Source organism: Rhyacophila brunnea, unplaced genomic scaffold (genome assembly GCF_057557595.1).
Source record: "Rhyacophila brunnea isolate RB1 unplaced genomic scaffold, BYU_Rbru_1.0 scaffold_22, whole genome shotgun sequence".
Classification (NCBI taxonomy): Eukaryota; Metazoa; Arthropoda; class Insecta; order Trichoptera; family Rhyacophilidae; genus Rhyacophila; species Rhyacophila brunnea.
Genome location: NW_028232882.1, coordinates 7,253,778 through 7,279,802, shown reverse-complemented (window position 1 = coordinate 7,279,802; position 26,025 = coordinate 7,253,778). Strand labels below are relative to the sequence as shown.

The 26,025-nt window shown below is 32.4% G+C and overlaps 1 protein-coding gene across 2 annotated transcripts; it reads right to left on the bottom strand.

Moving 5' to 3' along the window:
- Positions 1 to 3,321: 3,321 nt before the first annotated feature.
- Positions 3,322 to 25,319, bottom strand: wmd (serine-threonine kinase receptor-associated protein wmd). Of its 2 annotated transcripts, none has more exons than XM_085949348.1 (8): positions 25,107 to 25,319; positions 17,327 to 17,461; positions 15,806 to 15,961; positions 10,209 to 10,333; positions 9,157 to 9,238; positions 8,302 to 8,469; positions 6,972 to 7,278; positions 3,322 to 4,465 (listed from the first exon to the last, which is right to left on the bottom strand). In XM_085949348.1, the coding sequence occupies exons 1-7, from the start codon at positions 25,219 to 25,221 to the stop codon at positions 6,983 to 6,985; spliced, it is 1,077 nt and encodes a 358-aa protein (XP_085805474.1). In that variant the 5' UTR covers positions 25,222 to 25,319; the 3' UTR covers positions 3,322 to 4,465; positions 6,972 to 6,982. The 2 variants fall into 2 exon arrangements, with proteins under 2 accessions (XP_085805474.1, XP_085805473.1); XM_085949347.1 differs by having other exon boundaries at positions 6,998 to 7,278.
- Positions 25,320 to 26,025: the final 706 nt, after the last annotated feature.

Sequence of the window (26,025 nt, the reverse complement as noted above, 5' to 3'; positions counted from 1 at the left end):
CATTTTTAAGCTATTGCTAAGTACCCACAAACGTTTTTGCTCGACGATTTATGCTCATTCGAACATGTCTCAACGTGTGTACCATCTCGTTTGATGCTTTTTTGTTCGAAATCGATGTGAAAAAGATTCAAGGGCCGTAATTCTTGCTCGATGCTCAACAGAAATTCATTTGAGCATGTCTCAACGTGTAGCGCTTTGACTGAGCATCTTGTGTCGTGCTGCTCGAACATGTGGACGCAACGAGCATGCTTCCAAGTCAACATGCTTGATCGAGCGAAACCGTCGACCAAAACGTGCGTGGGTACTTAGCTTATCACATGACAAAGTGCTTTTATTTGAAATATCTTTTTCTTGCTGCGAATTACTTTTTACGTTTATGCTCAGTTTCTTCAAGAAATGGTCGCCACTTTAATTCATCGTCTAATACCTCTCTGAAGTGTTACCATATATTTTTTTATTTTTATACCTAAACCAATAATTACATTAAGTTTAATAATATGGAGTTTTAGAATACTTTTAATATGTACTTATAGAGTTCTTGCAAAGGACTTGATCTAGAAATTTACAATGTTTTAGTCATATAAAAAAGGCCGCATAGTTACCTATTTATATCAATATTAATGAATAACTAGCCAAAGTCTGTTATACATCCAACACTCAAACAGATCCTTCATAAAAACCATTTAAAACACGTTTTGTTATTCATATATGAACATCTTCATAATATATGTATTATTAATTCAATTCCTAGCGGATGCACTCAAAAATGTGTACATACAAAAAACAATTCTGTCTCAGCGTAGCAAAGACTGACAACTTACTAAAAAAGCTTGACTTTATATGAAAATAGTAAAGACCAAAGTATGGTTAGTGTTGAGTAATAAGATAGTTTGTCCCCATTCTTCCAGTATTGAATTCAATAGCAAGAACTATTACTAGAATGAAATTAGTCACAGTTACCAGTGCAATGCAGAGTACTGCTTTATCGACAGTAGTACCTGAGACATCTATTGTTCATGTAATGTATTAGCAGTGGCGAAGAGTAGAGGTAGGCTGTTTAGACCATGCGAAAACCAAGCCATGATAGATAACAGTCAAAAAATACTCATCTATCTACAAAATATCTAAAATTATGCAATTCAATCATACATAACTCTTTGAATATTTTATAGATAGAATAGTGTTTTTTATTTATTATGGTTTGGTTTGGCAGGGCTTAATGAATTAAAAAAAAATAACTAATATGTGTAATATATATTCTTAAACCAACGAAAACAAATAAGTATGAATGAAAAAGTGTGTACAATTTTATCGTATCGCCCTAAGTATACCAAAAGTTTTATGGTTTGGTAGGCAGGGATTAGTTGATTTTTAAAAACTAACCAATACATACTATCTATAAATTGTAGTCTTAGTTCAATAAAAACAAATACTTATGACTAATCCAATGTGCACTATTTATGGTGGATCTTAACAGCCTACCTCCACCCTTCGCTACTGTGTATTAGTGAATATTATGTTTAGTTGACTTATTCTCGTCTACTAAATGCCTCTTATAATGATATAATCAACCAGTGTCTATAAAGTAGATACATCCTTCTGACACCATCTTGTATAGTTAGTTCTTCTAATTTTAGGGCCTCAAAGGCCAATCGGCCCAAGCGCAAATATTGGTTTTGAATAAATCCAATTTATTTTAAAACAAAATAATCTCACTACATACAAGCTTTTTTCATTTACTGCATATTATGCTGTTTGAATTGTTTATTTAAAATAGAAATTAGAGAAGTAATCTTAAACAACTCAATAGTGTACAGAAGAGGCAAGCTAAAAATTCGCTGACTAAACGGATTTAATGATAACCACTGTATGCTGTACGCATGAAAGCGACCACTTGAGATAGGGACAGATGGAGAGAATTGTTGGAGGAACCAGAAACCAGGTCCCATTCCGGATTGTCACCGCTCCGTCTTTTCACATTCATCAAATTTTCAGTTTGACATTAATAATTAATGAAAAGTCAGTTTGCACCTGTTTTCTTTCATAAAAAACATTTGGTTTATGTATCATTCATACCTGATTTATAACAGGCATAGGTTCAACTTTAAGTTGGCTGTGGTCTACTATCCAGCATTAAATTGCCAATAATTGACATAATCGCCAATAATCGACAATAATCACATTCTTACCATTGTCGTTCTTCAACTTTATATTTAGCTGAGAACACTTGTCAGCGTCACAAAGAAATACTGAATTTCCCATGGCATAAAAATGGTTTAATTTTGGGAACTCATTACAATTTCAGTTAAACTATTCTCCTGCTGTGTAAAACTACATCTCAGTTTAAACACACACATTTCACATCGTCTATTTCTTTCACTCCTGCGGCAAATAAGATCACGCAGGCTTCCTCATGGTTAATTTGAAAACAACTTTCACGTAAGCTGGTAATAACAATAAGTATGATTAATGTTTTCCTTTCAAAATCACAATGAAATTCTATAGACATATGTGTATTAATTAAGGCGCTAAGTACCAAAAAATTAACAACTAACTTTTTTATAGAAAATGTTCTACGTACCAACGCCAATAACGTCAACTATGGTCTAAGTGCCTCAAGCAAGTCAAAAAAATACAGCAAAATATTTAAATCTGGCGATGTTGTAAGTCCGTTGGCGTGTTTTATTTATAATGGTGTAAATACCACTGCAGTGGTCAGCGGCATTCAATATAAAATAGCTGACGACGGTGTGTTGACACTTGCGAGTTCTTAATTCCTAAAATTATGGAAGCTGTCGAGATTGCTTCACACTGTGAAATCACATTTTTCAAAATGTCTGCTTCGTGCAATTTTATTGCAATGACTCAGTATTTTGTAACCGCAAGCAATACTACTTTTTGTTACTTGGCGCCTTAATTAACACACGTATTCATATGGTGTGATCGACCAAAATCTATTCCGCAATCGATCGGTCGACATGTTGGACATGTGTGATTTATAACAATTCTGTACCAGTGACATATTAATTAACAGAGAAAAATGAAGTAAAGATTTTGTATCTAAACAATCATACGTTTGAGAACCGATTCATATTTTTAGTCTATTCATAAAAGAAACCTTAAAAAGTCAATAGACATAAAGCGGCTGAAAAATCTCAAATTTTATTTTCCCGAAAGTTCATTTTGGATATATGATACAACGGCTCGGGTCTCAGGTAAGGAATTTTGTATGCACACATTTTATTTTATAGACTTCACATTTTTTTTTAAATCTGTTAAGCGGTAGATGTATGACAGACTATAATAAAATAATAAAAAAAATGTCTGGGAAAATTTTATATTTGATTCAAAATATTTTACACAATATTATTTCATCAAACAAATTGAGCCCAAAAACAATAAATAAATAACCAAGAATAATAATTTAATCGTAATTAATTACATATTTATGATATAAAATAAAGGAACTCACTCGAGAAACCCTTTCACACATGACATTGTTTTGGTACATAATAATTATCAACGCAACAGTAATTAAAAAATAATATATTGACACTTTAACAAGTGAATGTAACTCATATTGATACTAATAATAATTATGGTAATAACATATTCAAACTCGCGTCATATTGATTAAAATGCTAGCACAGATCGCTTGTCAAAGTCAATCGATATTGCAAATGACTTTTGTCATTCTTTCACTCAAAATACGTAAACATTACGTTTTAAACTATTTTGATCGGAAATAAATAAAAAAAAATTAAAACATAGAAAAAATAATAATAATAACGCATTTCGTTGTTTACATGTTGACTGGCGGCCTATAATCGATTAATACTTATTAATCTAAATAATCCCATTTCTCATTCACCATAATAAAATTGAGTATTAGGAATCCAAGAAAATTAAGTAAAAATTAAAGTATTCAATACTTTCATAAGCTTCCATTTCAATAAACAAGTTTTTTTTTTAATCATATCGTTCAAATCGTTTTTAAAAAAAATGTTTTTCATAGAACACGAAGCTTTAAAAAACGACATTATTTGATAATTATTAACACTTGCAATTTTGTAGAAAATTTGCTATATATTTTTTTTACACTTGCAACATCACAAAATAATATTTAATATTTTAACATTTACATGTCTCAATAAAATTATACACGTGGCGCAGCACTGGGAATCAATTATGTTTCAATAGTGTTTATTTTTTTTTAGTTTTTTTTATTATTTTTTTTTATATAGAAACTTTTGTTCTTTTTTTTATGTAATGTATTCGTAATGATACATTTTTTATTAAGTCGTCATTTCAGTCACGGAAATGTTCGTTTTAGGAAAAAATAATGCGATAAAAGACGTTTGGCGTGTGTCATACAAAAAAGTCCGTTTTGAGATAATTTTTTTTTTGTTTCTGGTCCCACATCACATAATTCAGATCACTCGTCGAGCTCCGCTAGCTGACAATCCTGTGAAAAAAATTAACAAAAATTGTTAAAACAAACATTATTTTTATCTACATATTGAGAAGAATGAATAGTTAAAATCAATTCAAAAGAGCCAAAATTAGATTGAGTTTGTGAGTAATTAAATTAGAGTAAGCAATAGACCATAGAATTTTGACTATAAATAAAAGGAGACTTACACGTTATTTCTGTTATGACATTTGAAATTACTTAGCAAACACGTGAAGCATGGTTAAGTTGATCAACACCACAAATAATAACATCACTCAGTTGCCATTCCTATATTTTCTTATTCACAAAATATGGTGGCCATTTTTATTGTTCATTGTGATCACTAACTCAAATGCAGTTATAAAAGGTTTCAGACAAATTTTACAGGATTTTTCAACTGAATAATAATGCCGAAGTATATTACTGGCTACTTATCTACTCATTGTGACATATTGTCTTTTTATGCGCCTTACAAATTGGCAAATAAATTTTATAGCAGTAGTGTGAAGTTCTTTTCAAATGAAACTGTAATGCAGTCATTTGTAGCTAACTTAATCAGTAAACCAGTGGTCCTTTTTGTTGCTTCAATTTCATACATTTAGGCTCTATCTCTATTATTATAGAAGGTGTTTGTCAACATCTTTGAGTAGAATTATACTTAACGTTGAACTCTATACATGCGGTCCAACGGGTATTGAGAAATGGAAGAGTAGGCACAAGATATTTCCAGCATTTAATAATATCGACTGTAGAAAGGAAAAAGGGTGTAGGTTTTATTGCATAATAACTTTGTACACGACTAAATACACGTTGTATCCAAAGGATGTAAGCTGCAAATACCGATTTATCTAAATTTAGCTTAACTCGATAATTAATATCAGATTAGGCATATACAAACAAAATTATTAATTATCATGCACTTCAAGGTTATTTCTATTACGTCGTGTCCAGAAACTTGTACATATGCAGTTCGCCGCATCACACTTCACCGTGAAATGTTGTATCGGAAATATATAGCCGTATATTAAAGACCGTCCAACCTCTTTGGGTCGTATAGTACTGACATAAAATTCATGTCTGAATAAAACATGATTCTTGTCGGTTTACACTTTACAGGAAGCCAGCAGCAAACAAATTTTGAAAATACCCGATATACTGGATTATTTGTTAGGTTAGGTTTTCATTTGTGAATTCAGGAATTTTGCCAAAATCAGCTATGCAAATTGTCCATATTGAATCTAATAACATTGGAGACTGTATATTATGGTCATCTCTTTCTGATAAGAAAGATCACAGCGAACTGTGCCACGGCGAAATATTTTACGTCCAATTTACATTTAAACCTATTTTGTATTTTAAGTTTGACCAAAAACCATAACAAACACGTTTTTATGCCTCCTGTAAAATTTGATTCGTGTGGATTACGCCCTGTTTCCTTTCCACAGTCGATGGTAAAATGTGAATTACACAAAAAAAAAAAACAAAAAAGCATCCATTCCATAAAAAAGCAAATATAATATTTACATCACTTCACCTATCAGCTGACAGGTAAGGGTGAAGTATTGAAAATAAAAGACTAGGTCTCGTATTGGTATTGCAAGAGGTTCAATTCATGTAAGAATTAATACAAGATTTTGTAGTATTTGTTGGGTCCTCCCTACTAACCATAATTGGTTAGCGATATGCACTTATATGCACAGAGAATTTTTCATAAAACGGAGATAAGTTTTAAAGTTTCGTTTCTCAAATAAGTAAGTACATACACAATCGACGTAATGTCTCTCCAGATTTTCAAAGTGACATCGATTAGTATTTCTATCCTAAAACTATATCTACTGCACAACATTGGGACATTGTTTAATAAAAGTTATCAAATTTCGATCGATCATTAAACAAATTTTATAATAATTTATAAAACACTTATATAATAATCGACGTTTACGTATTAGAACTACATTAATCATTTACATTGACCTCTCTTTTGTGCTATAAACCCATCTACAGTCGGTTATAGTCGACAGTTCCGAAGATGGGTATACAGCCAACAACGGCTGTCGACATAAATCACCCAATTAAAATACAAGTAACAATTAGTTTCATAACCATTACAGTATAACCTCATTAATACGAACACACTAAATTCGAAATTCTGTGTGAATCAAAATTTTCGCTGAGATATAATCTTGCCAGCGCAATTTTCAAATAAAACAATACGGATAATACAAAATACTTTTTGACCACATTGCAACGTTCCATAAATCAAAAAAATCTGCTGCAACTCCAGAACACATGTTTGTTTATGCAAATCGACAACGTCACTCATTAACTAATATTCACGGAAGACCTATTTTGAACATTGTATTGAAGGGTAGCAATAAAATTTCCATAAAAAAGCTAGCTAGCACCTACCATTGGAACCCGTAATGTCGTGGCCTAACTATAGAGAGCTATGGGGAAAAAAATCATAATGTTAAAACCAAAAATGCAAAATAAAAATAATTGAAATAATAAACCTCACACATAAAATAATCAATTGGCTGCAACCTCCTTCAAGCCGGTGGGCGAAGTTCCGTTGACGGGCGGGGTGTCGGGGGCAGAGAGCGGCGGAGTGATGTCCTCTGAGTTGTTGCCGGCGCCAGCACCCGCGGTGGGAGGGCCCGACGGCTGCGACACCGCACCGTCTGTGCAGCGCCACAAGCCGTAGGACTTGCCCACCCTCGTTTGCCACATGCGCACCGTGCCGTCCTCCGACCCCGAAGCGTACAGCTCCCCGTCTGGCGAGAATCGGATGCAGTGCACCGGCCCAAAGTGACCCTTATTCGATTCTAAACAAAGACAAATACATACATTCTATTGTTAAACACTGCAAATAAAATTTGATGACTCCTGCGAATTCTCCACTAAGAGCAATATTTTTGACAGAGATGTTGTATAGCATTTTTAGTAAGAGCAGTCTTTTAAAAAACACGACATGGTATATTACACTGCGTAAAATATTTTGTGAAAGTTAAGATTAAAAAATGGGCAACAAATGTATATTGGCTTGTATGCTTACGTTTCAAGTCTTTCATTTCTATTTTTGTAATCAAGTTGGTGATTATTACATTATTTATTATAAATGAATACAAAAAACTATTTTTGATTTTATATGTAACATAAGCCGGCTCGCGCATCAAAACTCATCTCGTTTGCAACGTGTCGAATACGTCAATATGACGTCATCGTTATTCACAAAACACATGTTTTCACATGGAGCTTTGTAGATTGGTCGAATGCGACTTTTTAGTTTGAAAAAACATCCAGCGCTGCTATCAACAAATCGCATGCGTCTCGGGCTGTAAGTCAAAGACGCCAGAACGTATACGCAAACCTATGAATAGATCATTCCTATACCGGCTAGCCGGTCGCCGCATCCAAATATATATATATGTTTCGATAGGTTACGCGCAACTGTACGACGAAACGAAACGACGTTCTTAGATGTATGATTTATGGCTGTGTGGCAGTTGAGGTGAGTTTAGATGTGAGAGCCGATTAAGTATTTATGCGTCAACAATAGACTAACGGCTAGAATGCTTCCCTTTCACTCAATAGGTCTCGTAGGTTCAAATCCTGTGGTTGGGATAAATTCATTTTATTTTGTCAATATGTAATATTTCTGTACATTCACCACGTCGACCCATTAAGTTGAGCAAATGGCCAACAACCAATCCTTATAAAGACCGTTACACTTCCAAGCCGCCAAAATACTCTACCATTAAGTGAAAAGCTTAATATAACATTATGTATAAATAATCAATATTGTTTTTTTGTCATCGTCTTGTGAAAACAAAAGAAAAATCTCTTACCAATTTCTTCTCCTGATGAGAAATCGAATTTGTAAACCTTCAAATCCTCTCCTCCACACACAAAGACATGCTTGTCCGGATGTAGAGAGGCGGAGTAACACTTTGTAGGGACAGTCACCTCACATATCTTCTCTAATGTTTCAGAATTCAGAAAAGATACTTTGCTGCCTGTAAAAAATATAGCGATCGAAATGATTAGTGCCATTTAAGTATATACATCTTTCTGAAATAATGAATAAGACGACGAAATCCTGGAAATATTATACTATATCCGAGTTATATTAATTGTTATTGTAAACTTTAATAAACCATAATATGCAATTTGATTGTAACCTACAGCTTCTCAATACAAAAAGGGACAGACATATAAATCGCCATGATTCCTTATACATAAACAGTAAAATGTTAAATAATTGTCGTAATAGATTTTTGGGTTGTCACAGCATGTTGTTTCATTTCGGCTCGTTGCAGAGGCCATTCTCAAAAGATCTATCTCTTGCAAATGGAAACGTTGAGGATACAAGAGATAACAAACAACCATGACAGTCTCAAATGTATCTCAAATGTTAATAACTGCTTACCGTGGTGTCTTCAGTAATGACCAATACGATACTAAACTGAAAGCTATTTATTAAAATTAATCACTTTGATTTAAACTAAACTAATTTGAGAAGGATTCTCGATATATAGTATTAAAAAGGCTAGAGAAAGAACACGTAGTTAAAATTGGACATTAAACAAATAGCAAAAAATCACAAGGTTTAAGCAAAATATAGCAGGGCAAAATATGGACATGTACATGATGTCTTGATGATGGAAGTTTATAGACACATGAATATTTCGAGTTTCTCTTACCGTGTGTGACAGTCAAAGTTAATCCATCTCGAGATACTTCTAAGCTATTTGGTGTAGACGGAAACTCTACTTTCTGCACTTCCTGTTGATCAAAAAATACATTTTAAATAAATCTTTAACATTTTCTGTTTTGGTTTTTTACGATCAAAAAAAGTATTACTTCTATTACTAATTAATCTGTCAAATAACTTATGACAGAACATTACTGAAAATAGTTATTATTCACCCCAACGTGAAATTTCCCCCAACGTCCTATTTTTGGTGTCATTTATTAAGTAACTACCTCTGGATGATAGTTAATAAGTTAATAAGTTAATCGCCATGGACCAAGGCTTTGAAGCTGGATTCGGTTTATTACTTTATGACAGTAAGGCAATAAATGCAAAAGACACCAAGTGCACTGAGTCTCCTCAAATATTGCTAATATTTAGTTAACATGACAAACTTTAATGCATATTATGATACAGATGTAACTATTGAAAATAACATAATATTCTTTAACACATATTTAAATTTAACTCACATTTCTGCATACTCGAGATTTAAGCTATGTTACAGCCTCACCCAGAAGGCAACCCACTTTCCATTATTTTTGTGTTCCTTTGATATATATTATATAATTTATTTACTTCAATATAAACTCCATTAGATAGATATAAATAAAAATGTGTTCAAATTAATTTTATTTTCTATAAAAATCAATGTTTTTTAAATAAAATAAAAAATTACATGCGGCCGCCAAGTGCGACAGAAGACAAACTCAATACATAACAACCAATAAAGTGCAAATTTACCACTTCAAACATATTAAAATATGAAGAAAACCACCAATAAATCATATTAATTTTAAGAAATTTGTAGAAAAATTCTTTTCTCTTTATTTAAAATCAGATTACATATTGTTGAGACCTCCGTCCCATATGCCTTGCCTTTCGTGGGGAACTTCCTGCCATCCAATAGACCAGATTGCCTTGGCATGGGTTGAAGCCTAAACTGTGGACCTTTGACTAATATGATTCCTCGTTTGAGTAAAATAATGAAGAGTTGCTTACCGATCCTGAATTTCTGTCCCATACTCTAATTGTGTTGTCTTCTCCCGCTGACACCAGCGCCGTGTCATTTCTCAAAAACATAGCGTGCCTAATTCCTCCCGCGTGCCCGGAAAACTTTTGAATAGCTATAAAAATAACAGTATGTATGAACATCGGGAATATCAAAATATTTTTCTAGTAACAAGCAGTGGTGATCATTTATAAGATAACCCAATAGGATCTTTGCACATACAGTCTAACCCCGTATAGTACGATTACGACTGAGATCTCAGATGTAATGAGGAAACATTCATTGAAATTTTAGTTTATGATTTTCTCCATACATTTATTCGTTTTTATAAGGAGCTACTTATCGTGGTCATCTAAATAAATTTACACCCCATTTACAAGTGCAAGGCTTTACTGGTGGCAGTACGTATTGTTGCGACTAGGGAATCCAATCCCGAGCCAAAATTCTGATCCCGGGATTTCGAGATTACAATTTGACAATCCCGGGATTGGCATTTTTTTCATTGTTAATATAAAAATTTTATATTTACAAATAACATTGATAAAATCGGTCAAAAATAAATCTAGTATAATTTATACTATTTAAGACATTTATTGTTAATATTGCATACGTTCAATCTTGGAAATACATAAGTTTAATGGAGTAAATAATATTGTAATATAAATAATAACACCCACGGTAGCCACGCGGCATAAGCGTTGGACTATCACGCTGTGGGTCTCAGGTTCGAATCCTGGGTCTGGCAAGTACACATATTGTTTTTCAGTTTGTGTGTGAGAGCAGGGTATGGGCCTAATACGCTAAGCAAGTGGCTGATATCCATTTCTCGTAAAAAACAAAATCTGTTAATACAAACCTCTACTCTGTGGAGGCCCATATGATCCTATTAGGATCGGACATGGTCAAAAAAAAAAAAAACCTGAATTTAATATGAGATTACTGTTTCTAATAGTAAAGACTTAATGAATAGGTTAGAGACATTTAAAATAGTAAAGCAAATCAAACTGCCGTAAAACGTATGAGATCATGGTGGAATTACTTTGTTAATAGTGCGAAGCATTATTTTTTTCCAATCTTTCTCATTTTTATTAATTTATGTGAAAAAATAAAATGAATCGGCACTATACTTACTCACTTATACACTTACACATGGGTATAAACCAAACTTCATTCAAACTCAGTTTATTTCTAATGTAGTTATTTGTTATTGAAAGTATTTTATATTTTCGTTTTTATTTTATTTTCCATAAAAACTGATAAAAAAAATCAATCCCGAATGTTTCGGGATTATGTTTATCAATCCCAGGATTCATAGGTATCGAAAATAGCTCGGGATCCCGGGATTGGAATCCCTAGTTGCGACCTATTATATTTATATAAAACATTTTATTAAAATGTAAATACAATAGGTGCTCGGTAATCCAGCACCCATATTTTTTCACCTATGCCGGATTGTCGGAAATGCCGGATTATTGGATTTCTATAGGAAATAATAAATAATCTGTCAAGGTCGGGCACCGAACTGCCGAGTTAATTTATACGCTATTGTTGCCAGTAAATCCATGCACATGTAAATGCACTATTATTGTATAATGTCCGTCGTTCAGAATGTTCATTTCTCTAGTCGTAGCTCACAAGTAGCTAGCAAGGTTTGAATCAGTTGTCTGGCAAATTTACATTTTGTTTTTTCAATGCCTGTTTGTATCCAGAAGATTGACAGAATTAAGCAAATGGCTAGTAACTATATCTGGTAAAAGACAAGGGTCAGAAACCTTTACAGGCGACAGCCGAGATCCGCATTGGACTGCAGTGCCGTTGATATTATTCATCTAAATAATGAGAATTTTAGTTTACCTATAGCTAACAACTATACTAGGGATTCCAATCCCGGGATCCCGGGATCCCGAACTATTCTCAATACATATGAATCCCGGGATTGATAAACATAATCCCGGGATTCCGGGATTGATTTTTTTATCAATTTTTATGGAAAATAAAATAAAAGCGAAAATATAACAGAAAAAATACTTTTAATAAAAAATAACTACATTAGAAATAAACTGAGTTTGAATGAAGTTTGATTTATACCCATGTGTAGGTTGCCGATTCATTTTATTTTTTCACATAAATTATTAAAAATGAGAAAGATTGGAAAAAACAATGCTTCGCACTTTTAACAAAGTAATTCCACCATGATATCGTCACCGTTCAGGCAAAAGTCACCAACCCTGAAAATGGCAGTTTTGAGTTGAGTATGTCACCCGAAGCGTAAAATTATGTTCTTTAAGATGCAAAACTCACCTCGGTGCATTAGTTAGTAAAATTTTGCTTAAATCCGAATTATTTGTTTTTCACTAAATGACTTTTGATAAAATCTTAACAAGCAAAAGTCATTATAGATGAATAGACATTATTGACTCTATAAAAAAAAAATCCTTCGTTATAAATATACAAGCAAAAGTCACTATACTATGGATGGTGAGTTTTACTGATGCTTCTTTTGGCTAACATTGTTCAGATTATTAACAAGCAAAAGTCACCAAACCATAATTTGAGCTACCTTGCCTCCTTTAAAACCTTCCAGATGTTTTAATTAGCATCAAAAAGTAAAAGTACCTTAAAGAAATTATTAAGAAGACATGAGAAAATAATTTAATGTAGATAAAACCTTAAAAACATTAAAATCTGATTTTTCCTGCATTTTCAAACTTTCAAATTGCGATATCTCAAAACTATGTTTTTAGGGTTGGTGACTTTTGCCTGAACGGTGACGATATCATACGTTTTACGGCAGTTTCATATTTGGCTGACTAATTAGATTTATGAAGCGGAAAGGCCATAGGTACGCCATGATTATTTGCTTTACTATTTTAAATCTCGCTAATCCATTCATTATGTCTTTACTATCAGAAACAGCAATCTCATATTAAATTCACATTATTATTTATATTACAATAATATTTACTCCATTAAACTTGTGTATTTCCAAGATTGAACGTATACAATATTAACAATAAATGTCTTAAATAGTATAAATTATACTAGATTTATTTTTGACCGATTTTATCAATGTTATTTGTAAATATAAAAATTTTATATTAACAATGGAAAAAAATGCCAATCCCGGGACCAGTCCCGGGATCCCGGGATTGTCGAATTGTAATCCCGAAATCTTGGGATCAGAATTTTGGCTCGGGATTGGATTCCCTAAACTATACATATTGAAAACACGGGTTGAACACGGATTGGGGTTATTTTTTAAATGATTTATTTTAGGGTTGTAACTAATGCAATGTGTTTTTATGTCAGTACTGCCTGGGTTAGGAAATAAACCAAAAAATATAAATGAATCTGCAATGCAAAATAATTTGCAACTATTTCAAACATTAGTCTAAAGGCCGGTTCAGATTAGTCGAGTGGGGAGAAATTTAGTAACTAAACGTGTACGGAACAGACAAATTTAGTCGAGTAATTTAGTAAAATCACAAGCCACGAGACAAGTCTGAACACGTTATCTTTAGTCAAGTTCATTAGTTGTAGAATTTACTCTCGAATTCTTCGAATATGGCCATTATAAATGAAGTTATTAACATATTTATTTTTTGAACATACATAATTTGAAAACACTTTGAATCAGGTTCATCATGCGGGTTTGAATCCTGCTGGGTGTCGTATTTTAATAAAAAAAAATTAAATTTTATATTATTTCTTTTTAATTATGTATGTTCATAAAAAGAATGTTACATTCTTAAATCTTGTGAATTATTCGTTGAATAAAAAAAATAATTAATTATTTATTTTTGCTTTGTTACGTTGTGCTCTGTTCATTTTGACACGTCACTCACTAATGTACTGTGTTCGGACACTTTTCAGTCACTAAATCATTTAGTGGTAACTAAATCACTCACCACTCGACTAAACTACTCGACTAATCCGAACCGGCCTTAATATGTAATGGCTTACAGTAACCTTTTTCAGATTCACTTTCACATATTAAAAAAAACTATCTGCATACAAGGTTTAACCACAATATCTTTGGATTAGTCGCAGTATTAAAATAATAATAATGATATGTAAATGCATCTTATCTCTAACCAAGATCATTCAGTCACTATAACAATTTCCCCTGAATCTCACTTCACTATGCACTGGTTGCCTCTCTCTTTCCTATTGGAGGTTTTATTAACAACAATATTACCATAAACACAAACCATGCAAATGTTAACTTTCATTTTATAAATTTACAGCTGGCTAATGAGTATGCATGCATACATTGAAACACAGAAATGAAATAATATATAATAAGGCAATTAATAAGATAATTGTTGTGATATTTTAATATTAATTGAAAGATTAAAATGTATTTACTTTAAGTCTTGGATTAATTTAATGCTGTAAGTAATATTTTTACATAATTAGAGTAATAATGTTTTTTGGATAATATCAAAGATCCAAATATAAAGCCAAAAAAAATGGTTAGGCCCATAATATTCTACTATAAAAGATATTTGACAATTTTTTTTTACCAAATATTTTATAGCATTTTTTTAAAAGCATTCTTTCATAAAATATCAGTTAAGTTTAAATAATTACAAGATAAAAAGAACTTTTTATATACGTTTTTAAATTTTCTGTTGAATCATATAAACTTGACTTGACTAGCTTAAACGATCAAAAAAATTTGTACTTTATAGAAATAATACTTAAAATGTCATTTTGACATTCATATTGATTTCCATAGTAACACACGTATATGTTAATAATTTAGTTACTAGGACCCCAGACCCCTAGCAACCAATAATGGTGTCGAAATAACTTTTCATACAAAACAAAATTAACTGAAAATGAATTCAATTCCACTTAAAGATGGCTAAAAGTATAAAAAAAATGCATTGGCATCGTGTTCTGATATATTGTAAAAGTTTCAAATGTCTAGCTAGTCGGGAAGTTAGTTAAAAATCGATTGCAAGATTTGTACCGGACAAATAAGAATACGAGCTAAGAAAAACGTTGTAAAAATGGACAATGAATATATGAAGTCTTTTATTTCTATTTTTGTAATCTGGGTGGAGCAAGTATTTTATATTTTTCGTATTTTACAATTAATAATTTTGTCAGTGAATTTCTTGTCGTCCTCCATTTTGAAACAAATTGTCACAAGTGGTCCAGTGATGTTTAGAATATGTCAGAAGGTTTACTGATATTTAATATCGCATTAACGGTCACATTTTCGTGATTTTTATAAAATTTTATGAAAATATAACAATAGCTTTGAAGGCAAATAATCTATTTTTCATTAAGGCTATTAAGGCTATACTTCTGCTGAGGCATGGTACTGAATTTTGAAAATGTCATCCAGGAACACTGCAAAACACTCTTTATCATAGACTAATATTTGATAAAAGGTTATGTTATGTACCTTTTATAAAAGACATATTTTTATTAATACAGACTATTATTAGATATTTGTCAAGATAGTCTAATACCGGCCTTAGATTATGCATTCTTTTATATAACATTAAAATGGTCACTGTAAAACTTTTGAAGAAATTCCATTATACAAAAGTATGTAGTGATAAAATCTTACCCGTTTCTGGTTGGTTGAGATCAAATACTCTTAAAAGTTTTTCATTGCTAGCAGTGACTAGAAGATCATCATTTGAGCTAAAGTTGACACTCTTCACAATGTGGACGTGGTCGAATGTGTGCAGGATATCACCGGCCACCGCGTCCCAAAGTTTAGCTACAAAACAAATCAATTTCATTACTTTAATGTCACAAGAAGCGAACTCTCTCAATTAAGCAAGTAAAATAGGAAACCGGAATTTAATGTTACCATTCTGTATTAGACAATGTTTGTAAATGTTTGTTCAGTACAGAATACCCTGAACAGATAATAAATAGAATTCCGAAAGGCAATATTCAATATACTACATTCTGATGCAGGGTTTTGAATGTGTGAGTGTCCTACGAAAATGAAACACGCATTATGCACGTGCAATAGTGTGTCTAGTACACCAATATTAAATGAGCATCAATGCATAAACCGAGAGCAGTTGTCAGTATTTGACATATGGCGTATTCTTGATACGTGTTTAAGTTTACCCCGGATTATTCCTTACTCGAAATCAGTTACCTGCTACTCCTTACCCGTTAGGTATTTCAGTTCCCATTATTTCTGAGTTCCCTGACCCTAAAGCATTGATGCACAACCTTTATATCAGCATGACGAGGGGCACAGGATAATTCACCAGATCCTTACTCTGCTGAGTTTCTAGTGGTTATATATCAGTGTTCTATGTTTAATCTTTAAATTGTACGCAATATCAAGAATTTTATCATATCTAAACAATACAAAGGAAATAAATAACAAACATCAATAAACCTCTAAGCTACAACAAGACTGACTTGAGAAATAATATTCTGAAGCAACAAAATCATTGTGTCTTACACTTAGGATTAATTTATATCTTTAGAAAGTTATTTATAAATATCAACATTTTATTATCTGTATCAATACATTGTGCACTGTCAAAATATGTAAATAATATAAAAGTCCTCTACTGTGGAGTCATTGCAGGAAACGCACAGCTTTCATGGAAATAATTGAAGGTGAACCTCTCCAATCAAGGGCCTGCAAAACAAAATAAGGAAAGGGTCCGCAGACAACACAATACACAGTCAAGGTCTGTCACATATGTACATATACAATGTGCATATATATATAATATATGTTGATTAATAAATAGCTAGTGGGACTTTTTGTTACAAAACAACACATGACATTAACACACCTCTGTAATGAGTATCATGGTTCATTGTTTTTTTGTTAAGGTAATGCTGATTTCAAGTATGTACAATATAATTTTAATTGCTTTCACATACAAGGTTTCTTGAAAATTCTGCTTGATGTCTGCAATAAGAAGTGTCCATTTCTGAAACCATGGGACGTGAGTTTAAATCCGGTGGCTGGCACAAACACACATTGTTTTATCAAATGTGTATTTGATCCAGAGCAAAAGCTACATTTATAATTTCCTACCATCAGTTTTGTGGAGGTGAGGTCAACGTAATATCAAAACTTTGTATGAAGGTTAATGCTAGTTACCTGTAAAATCTGCGGCTCCGGTAGCAGCATGCGTGGCTTGCCTGTTAAGAGCGACTCCCCACACGGCACCTTTGTGACCCTCAAATGTCCCAATCCAGTCCCCAGTCTCTCCCTGACGTAGCATTGGGTTTCCATCTGTATAAAATAATTCCAATGATTAGTTTACACCACTAAGATCAAGCAGATTTAAAGTATTGTGATACTAAGTCGCACGGACATTCAAAGATAACGTAATCTAAACTGAGAAATGCCAAGAAAATTTCATTTCCAACGGCACACACAGGCGTGATATTATCCGCGGAGCAGTATTTTTTGACCTTTTTATTTAATCAGCACACTTGATCACCTGTTAAAACTCCCATGGCACACCAAATATCAATATAATATTAAATAAATATGATGCACAGTGACTTGTTATTATGCTCATTATAGGTAAAACTTAAGAAAATTTCTCACAGCACACCAGTTGAAAAACACTGCCTGAGTCAAACATAACACATTCACTGCTGACTAGATAATTACTTTTTAATTACCACCTTTAAATAGCATGCAAATTATATCAAATGGCCACCTAATCGTTACGCGCTGGGCGTGTCTTTAGCGTCCAGATTTAAGCCACAAAACTCTTTTGACTACATTTTTTGTGCATTTCAATATTCAGTGGTCAAGAGATATAACACACATAACTTCTAAGATACTATTTTTTTTAGTTATTTGTACAAAATAATAAAAAAATAATACCACAAAGTATATTCTATGTTGAAAGTTTCACTGTTATATCTTTAAAAACAAAAAAGTTCAATAAATAAACGTTATTTTTTTTGTCACATAAAATCTTTGAGTGCCTGTTTCTCAGCATTATAATTTTGTGGACTGGTTCCCTTGACATCTACGGCGATGATATATGAAATAATAAATATGCAGAAATATTGGATGCATCTATCATTCAAAAATATACCAATGCAGTGTTCCAATTATTGGAAGTATATTTCGGAACATCTAGCATGAGTAAAAAATTATTACATTCGCCATTTCAACACAGCGTGGCCCATGAAACACAACAACAACACGTATGCCCGGTCAATATAAATGTGCATTATGACAGATCGATAGTGGCAACGTTTTCAAGTATCGGAAAGTGACATTACTGCTAAACTCCTTCCAACTCTGTTGCAAGTGCAAACAGGTGTCTTTTCAACAGACAATATTGTGTCGACAAGTTTGTGTATGCGAGGCCAGATTAGAAACAAATTTCTCTGTCACAGTAGTCAGTCTTTCTTTCATTACTACGCATTTTTTTTTTGGACTTATACAAGGTATAAATGAGAACTCTGCCATTCTGGGCAGTGTTGACCTGTGTGTCCCTGATAACTATCTTAGAAATAGAGACCATCAGTTGTTTATTCTCCCAAGGTGCAGAACCAACCTGCCACTGGTAATGCCAATTGGGAGAGTGATAACTATGTTCAACGAAATTGCTTCGGGTGTTGATATATTCCACCTACGTGAGGATGAGTTTAGGTGGATGTTGTTTTATAAATTCTTAAAATAGGGTCTGCTTAACGTACTTCCTTGTACCTATCTAATTCATCTACTGATATATCTCTTTTTTTTATGTAATACTGTTATATTTATATATCTTTGTTTCTAAATGTCATGTTGTGAACGTCTTAAACTTATAATTTGTAATGTCCACAATATGTTAAAAAAATAAATGAATTGAATTGAATTGAATAATTCGAAATAAATATGTAATTAAAAATGTATTCCTCAAGATTATACTGCGTGCCTGTCACATGTATTCCATGTAATTACAATAAGTGTACTCTTCATGTAAATACATAATAATAGTGTGTATAACATAAACTCCAATCATTTAATTTGTAATTACCTTCTTTTTAACGCACACACAACATTATCGAGCCTTTCCGATAAACACATGGTAATGTGTTCGTACAAGTTTCAAGTCTTGAATTACTAGAACATGGTAACAATAAAAGCAATATGTTTGCGATCATAAAATAATACAGCAGTAGATCGAATTATTTACACTAGACTTGAGGATTGGTTGTTAGCCATTCCATTGGATTCATCCTCTATAACTTAAATAACATGATTGCGCCAAGCTGCGACGCACATAACGAGAGCAAAGCATTCAAGCTTCTACTCCACTGTAGGCACACTATTTATTCAGCATGAGTTTATGCAAAATTATCAAATGTCACTGTACTAATGTGGTATGTATATAATACATCGATATATAGATTTGATGCATACACATTTTCTGATTGTTCATAAAGCATTCGGAGCAATTCATTGGTCATAAACAGTATGCAGCCAATGGGCTATCGCCTGATTATTGTAGAGTGGTTTTCAGACAATTGAGAAAACCAAGTCATAATAGATAATAGTCAAAAAATACTGATTTATCTATAAAATTAATACAAAATTATGCAATTAAATCATACATAACTTTGTTTTAAAAAAAATTTTTATCTATTATAGTTTGGTTTAGGCAGGGCTTAATGAATTTAAAAAAAACCAACAATCTGTGTAATATGTATTCTTTCAAATAAGTATGAATGATAAAGTGTGCACAATTTTGTCATATCGCCCAAAATATACCAAAACTATTATGGTTTGGTTTAGGCAGGATATAATTGATTTTTAAAAACTAACCAACACTCTCTGTAAATTGTAGTCTTAGTTCAATAAAAGCAAATACAAAGACAAAGTCTAATGTGCACTATTTATGGCAGATCTTAACATCCTACCTCCAACATCCACTATTGACGCTCTACATCCTTACACATTATATAAAATTATAACATTTTATAATAATATGTGGACTTCTCGGTTTTTGAAAATACAGTTGAACTCGGTTATTACGATCATGGATATAGCGGGATCTCGGATGTAACGAGGAAACATTCGTTGACATTTTAGTTTATGATTTTCTCCATACATTTATTCACTTCTATAATGAGCTACTTATCGGATAAACCGAGCTAAAATATCATCAAAATTTTCTTAAAACTGTTAATGTGTCGATCGTTTAAAACGGACAGGATGCCGCCGGAATCGGATTACGTTTATGACACTAGTTAACTGTCTAAGTACCTAATTCATGTTTCCGCCGACAATATTGAAAAAGTATCCACACATATGGTTGAAATTGCATGTAAATAATCCAAGGTTTGTGAAGTCAGTAGGTACCTGCCAGTGTTCATTACAATAAACAACTTCTTTTGCAATTTATAAAAATTTTAATTGTGTATTTTTGTTTGAATTACGACTTTTTGTATTATGTGACCCTCATTTAAAAATACCTATTCTCTGATATAGCGAGTAACGCTTATAACGAGCAAATTCAGTTGGTCCCATCTTTCTCGTAATAACCTAGTTTCACTGTATATGCTTCATATCCATAATTATATCATTTTAGTTTTATAATATAAAGTGTTGCTAACCCTCAGATAAATAAAATTGTAACTGGCTAGCAATTAATACAGTATGTGTCATAATAAAAACCATTATTGTAATATAGTCAATGAAAAAAGCCAACAGTGAATCCTTGAGAGATTTCTTGGCAGTATTTTTATAATATATTCCAATTGAAATGTTATAATCACTGAGCAGGTACGCAGCATAGGTGTAGATATTGAAAATCCATAACAGGTAGGTGCATTTATTACCTACCAACCCAAATGGCTTCATAGAAACCTACAGTTGGAACTAATAAAAATTATAATAACCATATGTAATTTATATTATTTATGAAGGTATGTATAGTCTAAGGCAGTGGCGAAGGGTGGAGGTAGGCGGTTAAGATTCGCCATAAATAGTGCACATTAATCCTTTCCACGCGGACGGCACACCTGTTGTACACTAATTAATTGGGCATTCGATATAATTGGCATGTTATTTAAATGCGGTAATTAAATAGTAATGAAATGCTCCGCGGTCAACAAGTTAAACTTTATTAGTCATACGTATTTGTTTTTATTGAACTAAGACTACAATTTACAGATGGTATTGGTTAGTTTCTAAAAATCAATTAAAATCTGCTTAAACCAAATTATAATAGTTTTGGTATATTTTGGGCGATACGACAAAATTGTGCACTTTTTCATTAATACTTATTTGTTTTCGTTGGATCAAGAATACATAGTACACATATTGTTGGTTCACTTTTTTTGAATTCATCAAACGCTGCCTAAGCAAACTATAATAGATAAGAAAATATTATTCTATCTATAAAATATCCAAAGTTATGTATGATTTAATTGCATAATTTTCGCAGGGTTTCATTGAATTTAAAAAACTAACCAGCACCATCTGTAAATTGTAGTCATAGTTCAATAAAAACAAATATGTATGACCAACTAAATTTAATGTGCACTATTTATGGTGGATCTTAACAGCCTACCTCCACCCTTCGCCAGTGGTCTAAGGCAGTGTTTCCCAACCGTTGGTCTGCAGATATTTTCGGTAGGTCCGTAAATAATTGTCCCATATATATATAATATATTTTACACCCACGATGGCCACGCGGCTTAAGCGTTGGCCAATTGCGTCGTGGGTCTCAGGTTCGAATCCTGGGTCTGACAAGTACACATATTGTTTTTCAATCTGTGTATGACTCAGAGTATGGACCTAATAGGTTGAGCAAGTGGCTGACATCCATTTCTCGTAAAAACAAAATTTGTCAATACAAACCTCCACTCTGTGTAGGCCCATATAATCCTAATAAGATCGGACATGGTCGAAAGAAAGAATATATATGAATCGACTTTAAAAAAGAAAAAGGAGTTAACCCTCAAATTTTTCTAAATAGGTTTTATTGGATAATAACATTGAACACAAGTAAATACACGTTGCGTCTAAAGGATGTGAGCTGATCCAATTTTAGCTTATGAGTGAAGTGGAAAAAAGACTTAACCATAATTTTTATTAATTTTCTTTTAATTAAGTACCTCAATAATTAACATCAGATTGAGAGCACAAAACATCAAAATAATCATCTTCATGCACTTTATGTCTATTGTATATTTTAACTTACCATAACAAAAACGTTTTTGTGCCTCCTGTAAAACTTTATTTGTGTGGGTTAAGCCCTTTTTCCTTTTAAAAGTCAATTCAATTTTAAAATGTCAATTCATACACAATTAATACTCGAGAATAAGAAAACATATTATACCATTTTAGTATCAAGACATAAAATACAAACATTGCTAGTTACAAAGACATTAAATTATCGCCCACATTTTCGAATACCTATTCGTGTGATAAGACTTCTTCGGCCGTGTCAGTAATAAAAACGAAACGGAGAAACCGAATGGATGTCAATGTAGTGCTACGTCTCTAAGAAACAATACTCATATTTTAGTAAAGATGCAAGAGCAGATTTCGCATAATTTTATAAAACTAGCTTTCTCAAAATTCAAGTTCTATTTATTAAGTAATAATAGAATTTTCATGTTAATTTTTTTTTGTATTCACAATCAGACTTAGGTATATTTAGTGTCGCTAGATTTCAAAATCAGCTAAGTCTACCTTTAGGTATTTTTTATTTTTTTGTGAATTGCTGAAGAACTACTGCTTTCTAAGATTTATGCATTATCGAAATGTGGAACTTATTAATTTTAAATATTCTATAATCGAAATAAGAAACTTTCACCCTCATGACTGTGCACTTGAGAAAACAAAAAAGCTGTTTTTCTCCTATTCATCCATTTTAATTGATTTTGAAACCTAGCGACACTGGGTGTTATAATATTAGATTTAAAAACTAATAAACAAAATACTATAAAGTACTTAAATCCTCGAAATATTTTTTCTAAGTTCTAAGCATTAATTTATATCCAGAACTCAGCCCTACATATTATAAAAATTCAATATTAATCTAGACATCTCAGCAGAATAGTAGAAGACATCAACGTGGAATTGTAATACCTATGTACTTTAATGCAATGTATGTAAATTCATTTTTCAACAATATACCATGGTAAATATATATTGTATGTGGCTATATTTAAACGGGCACATTAGCAGAATATGAAAACAATGCTATTGAGACACTAATTTTCAAGGTACAAGTCGGTTTACGGGAAGCCAGACGGGAACCTCGCTAATTTTCATAGCTGATTTTGGCAAAATTCATGAATTCAAGAATGAAAACCTAACCTAACCTAACAAATAATCCAGTATATCGGCTATTTTCAAAATTTGTTTGCCACTGGCTTCCGTTAAACCGACAAGAACCATTTTAAATATTCACTCTTACTGCAATGCAGGTAGAGTTCATTTTTTAACCACATTCACTGTATTATTATTAATGAAAGAATGTATGAGATGACGCATATGTCCATGAACAGGATTATTTACACACTATTGACAGTTCCGCTTACTCATAAAAGTATGATTAAATTGACAAGAAATTAAAAATTTTATTTTGGGTCTGGTGATGATCCGCTGACAGGTTCTTTCGTATGCACCCTCTTCACAATGGGCCAAGCGAAGCGTGCAGTCACAGTTGTGGGTGACATACATGTTGTATGATACATGGCTGGCAAATGTTTGCTGTACTTGGAATTGTGTTAGGTGTTCCTACACACATCAAAGAGTGCCAACATTCACAATGCTTGGCCCAGCGTGAAAGGAGCTTTACAATAACATAACATAGTACTAATGTATACCAGGATAACAAATCTGACGATAGCTGAAAATATTGTCGGGTTTTAGAAATCTCTGCATGAGGATTTGTAAGACCAAGGGGGAAATACAAACTGAAGAATAGTGATGTATGTGAGTACCAAGTAATGCAGGGAGAAGAGCAAGCGAGTAGGTATGTGAATAATTTGTAGCACCAAACGCCACACGTTGATAAAGTGTAAACTACCATTTTCGTTCCTAAACTGAACATATGGCCGAAGTAAACTGAAGGTAATAGTAACTATTTTTAAAATTAATGATTGTAAGCCATTCACCTAATATCGGTTCCTTGCTCTGGATTAAACACACATTGAAAAAACCACATGTGATGTTTGCCAGATACGGGATTCGAGACCTCCGGAGATAGGCATTTGACTTTTGCATATTTAAAAGTGAAACTATGGTTGGTTAAATATTAAAATTCCAATTATATAAATCCAAATTTGTTTCCAAAGAAAGTTAAGATTTTTTTAATGAAATACTTAACTTTTGAAACAAATTACTCACAAATTACAATTATAATTATCCTAATGGAGGTAAGTATCTGTTATTTATACGAAAGAAGACAAAAATCTGTCATTCATAAGTAATCTTACTTACACTTAGGATTAAGAAAAGTTTGTTGTTAATTTTAATAGGTGAAGAAATTATGTCAATTTCGTTAGACATTTTTGCAAGCAGATAATAATGAAGAAACCAAGGTAATTCTTTATTACCAGTCAGTGAATGCATATGTTATTACCGGCAAGGTAAACTGCCTTGATAAAAAAAAACAAATCGGTCAACTAAAATCAAGGCACTTCCTATTTGTCAGGAAACAGAAGGTCGAAATCTGTAGCCTCACCACACAAAAAAATGTAAACGTCACATGTCAGGCAATCCACAAATTGCATTAAATATGACATATTCGTGAATTAGGGGAAATATATTGTCAGAATAATTCGTGAGAGAATTTCTCGTTCGATCGCGATGGCCCGGGCTGAGTACACACTTGTGAGGATTCAATTAATCCAGGCCAAGGCGAACGGTCAACGCAGACAAGAGAGGTTATTCTGACACCACGTACCTTTGCACGCCGAAATAAGAAAATATCCACACTCTGTAACATCACTAAAATCTAAATGAACTACTGGCCTAGTGTGCCCACTGCAGTTAAGAGATATTTGTTTGAAGCTAGCCATATTTTGTTGAAAATTAAAACGGAATTTAGAATTGAAAGTTTAACTAAATACAAAAAAAAAGTTTTGAGTCTGACCGCACTCACTGTTGACAATCGACTAAATTTGCGGTATCAAAACGAACTAAGCATACCATGATACGGCGATAAAACAGTTATCTTTTTTTGTTCTACAAAATAAATAATCATAGACAATACATAAAATCTGTACTTTTTAGGTAAATATAATTTTTGATTGTTATGAATAAAATAGTATGTATTATGAGCAGTCTGATTTGGTATTGGTAATATCGCCAGCTCTATACGTCATAACTATAGCCTCTAAAAATATTTTGTTAATAATTATTATTACCTATTATCAATATTAAATTTAAAATATTATTTTATGGTCCTGATCCATTGTCAAATAACTATACCTACCATTCTAATAATTTATAATGTATTCACAGGAAGGGAATGACAGCCATGTTGGGCTATCATGTTATAATCCCTATAGCCTTGTTAACAGTCCTACAAACTTATTTGAAGAACAGTACAAAATGGAACTACGAACTACTATTTATATGGATGCTATATTGACAACGTCATTCGAATATCAGATTCTGTCGAGTTGTAATTCTTCATTGGGTAGTTTTCGACTGTGGCTCCGCCTTCAATTCTTCAGATAAGTTTGTAGATCTGTCACTTCTTGAACACAATATTCATTGTTGCTTTCCCTCCACAGATTGTTTAATTTTAATAGGTATAATATGTATGGATCAAAAAACAGGTTGGTTATTTGAACGTTATTTGAAAGCACAGTAGGTAT

What these genes read in the sequence shown, in the direction of transcription:
- wmd (XM_085949347.1), bottom strand. Translation starts at nt 25,221, where the DNA reads ATGGCTAGCTTCAAACAAATATCTCTTAACTGCAGTGGGCACACTAGG. An exon ending in TCTCAACCAACCAGAAACGG is followed by an intron (nt 10,334 to 15,805) that starts GTAAGATTTTAT and finishes TTATTTTTATAG; the next exon opens with CTATTCAAAAGTTTTCCGGG. An exon ending in CGCCCACCGGCTTGAAGGAG is followed by an intron (nt 4,466 to 6,997) that starts GTTGCAGCCAAT and finishes TTTTTTTCACAG; the next exon opens with GATTGTCAGCTAGCGGAGCT.